We start from the raw sequence: 1,377 nt of genomic DNA, 5'->3' as shown, positions 1-1,377 counted from the left end.
GTTAAAACAGTGGCCTTCATTCACCCTACCTGTAGTTGTCTATGATTTTAGTAAAGATGTAATATCGGAATGGAAAATATCATGGTTTGCAGAATCATGGATACTCATTCATATTTTTTTCTGCAGTTGACACGGTCACTTTCACTCACCTGCAGCGGTTCTCCGCCCCTGTTTTCGAAAGGTCCTTCGAACACGTGGAGTCCAGTGACGTCGGAGATCCTTCGATTGATCCTCGGCAGTGCTGGATGCGTAGAGTTGTCAAGCCATGCCGTCTGGGACACTCGGATTTCGCTCATTCTCTCCTTTGATAAGACGTGGGACCGAGACAGCTGAAAGATGCAGCGTACTGTAATAAAACCCTTTCATTTAGGCGCGTGTGTGCGAGCAGGGTGTAGGCGTGCAACCCACCTTTGATTTGGCTGTGTCCTGAATAGCGCGTATCTCGGCATCAGAGAGGACGTCGTAGTACATATACATCTCAGGGTCGTAATGCAGCTCCTCATACCTGATAGGCTGGAGTGTAAGATACGGACTCCCTCGCGAGGACACGTGGCAGTGCAATTGCGAGGCCTCCTCTGCCGTCTGCAAAATCAGTTAGGCCATTTGAGAAGCACGGTTTTTCCGACGAATCTAATCCATTATCTGATAAATTCTGACCTCGAAAAATGTAAAATCCTCATTTGATACTCGCCCTTGTTACGAAGTCACGAAAAGCACTTCGTTAACGTTTTTTATATGTCGGCGACAGTGCCTGACAATTTGTGTAAAAGATATTGTTCAGTCATAAAAAATCTACGAACTGCACCAGGTCTTCATGCAGAAACATAGAACAATTAGAATAATAAATAACTAATAGTAACAAATGTCTCGTAAGTGTTCAATACTATTCAGATATCTGATCATTCTTCCAGGGCATTCTACCGAACCCGAGCACACCGAGGACCCAACTGGAAGAGGGTGGGAGCCAACTTCTTTGAGGCGGAGAAGATTGCCGTGCAAAGACACCTTCATGAACATATTTTGGGAGAGTGGATCAGGTTCAGAATTACAGGCATGTGCCCTTCACAAACTATGACGTGGTAATTGCTTAAAGTTAGATTTGATCTTAAATGAAACGCAAAAAAGTGATATGTTCATTATTACTTCTCGTGTTCCTGCCTGAAGAGCAATGTCCTCCATCTGAAACGTTGATATTCTTACTTTAATAGATTTTGTCACACTAAATCCCTAAACCGATATATATCTCGGTACATATTAGACCTATACGTTGTGAGTATTAAGGAAAGATCTCAGGTATAACCCCTACCATTCAAATGCTTTATAACCATTATCTTAAGATATTCAGATTTTCTCCCATACCATAAAATAGCACTGATA

General features: G+C 42.6%; 1 protein-coding gene across 1 annotated transcript in view; it reads right to left on the bottom strand.

The window, feature by feature from the left end:
- The window catches only part of LOC119590432 (prolyl 4-hydroxylase subunit alpha-3-like), a 17,433-nt gene that overhangs the window by 6,598 nt on the left and 9,458 nt on the right, over positions 1-1,377 (bottom strand). The window contains exons 8-9 of the mRNA XM_037939097.1: positions 409-590; positions 150-329 (exon numbers count right to left, since the gene is read on the bottom strand). Coding sequence (XP_037795025.1) covers positions 150-329; positions 409-590 — 362 coding nt within the window. The remainder of the gene's footprint in view (positions 1-149; positions 330-408; positions 591-1,377) is intronic.

This window comes from Penaeus monodon, chromosome 27, assembly GCF_015228065.2.
Source record: "Penaeus monodon isolate SGIC_2016 chromosome 27, NSTDA_Pmon_1, whole genome shotgun sequence".
NCBI classification, from domain to species: Eukaryota; Metazoa; Arthropoda; class Malacostraca; order Decapoda; family Penaeidae; genus Penaeus; species Penaeus monodon.
Note: the sequence above shows the minus strand (reverse complement) of the source record. Positions and strands in the feature narration are given on the sequence as shown.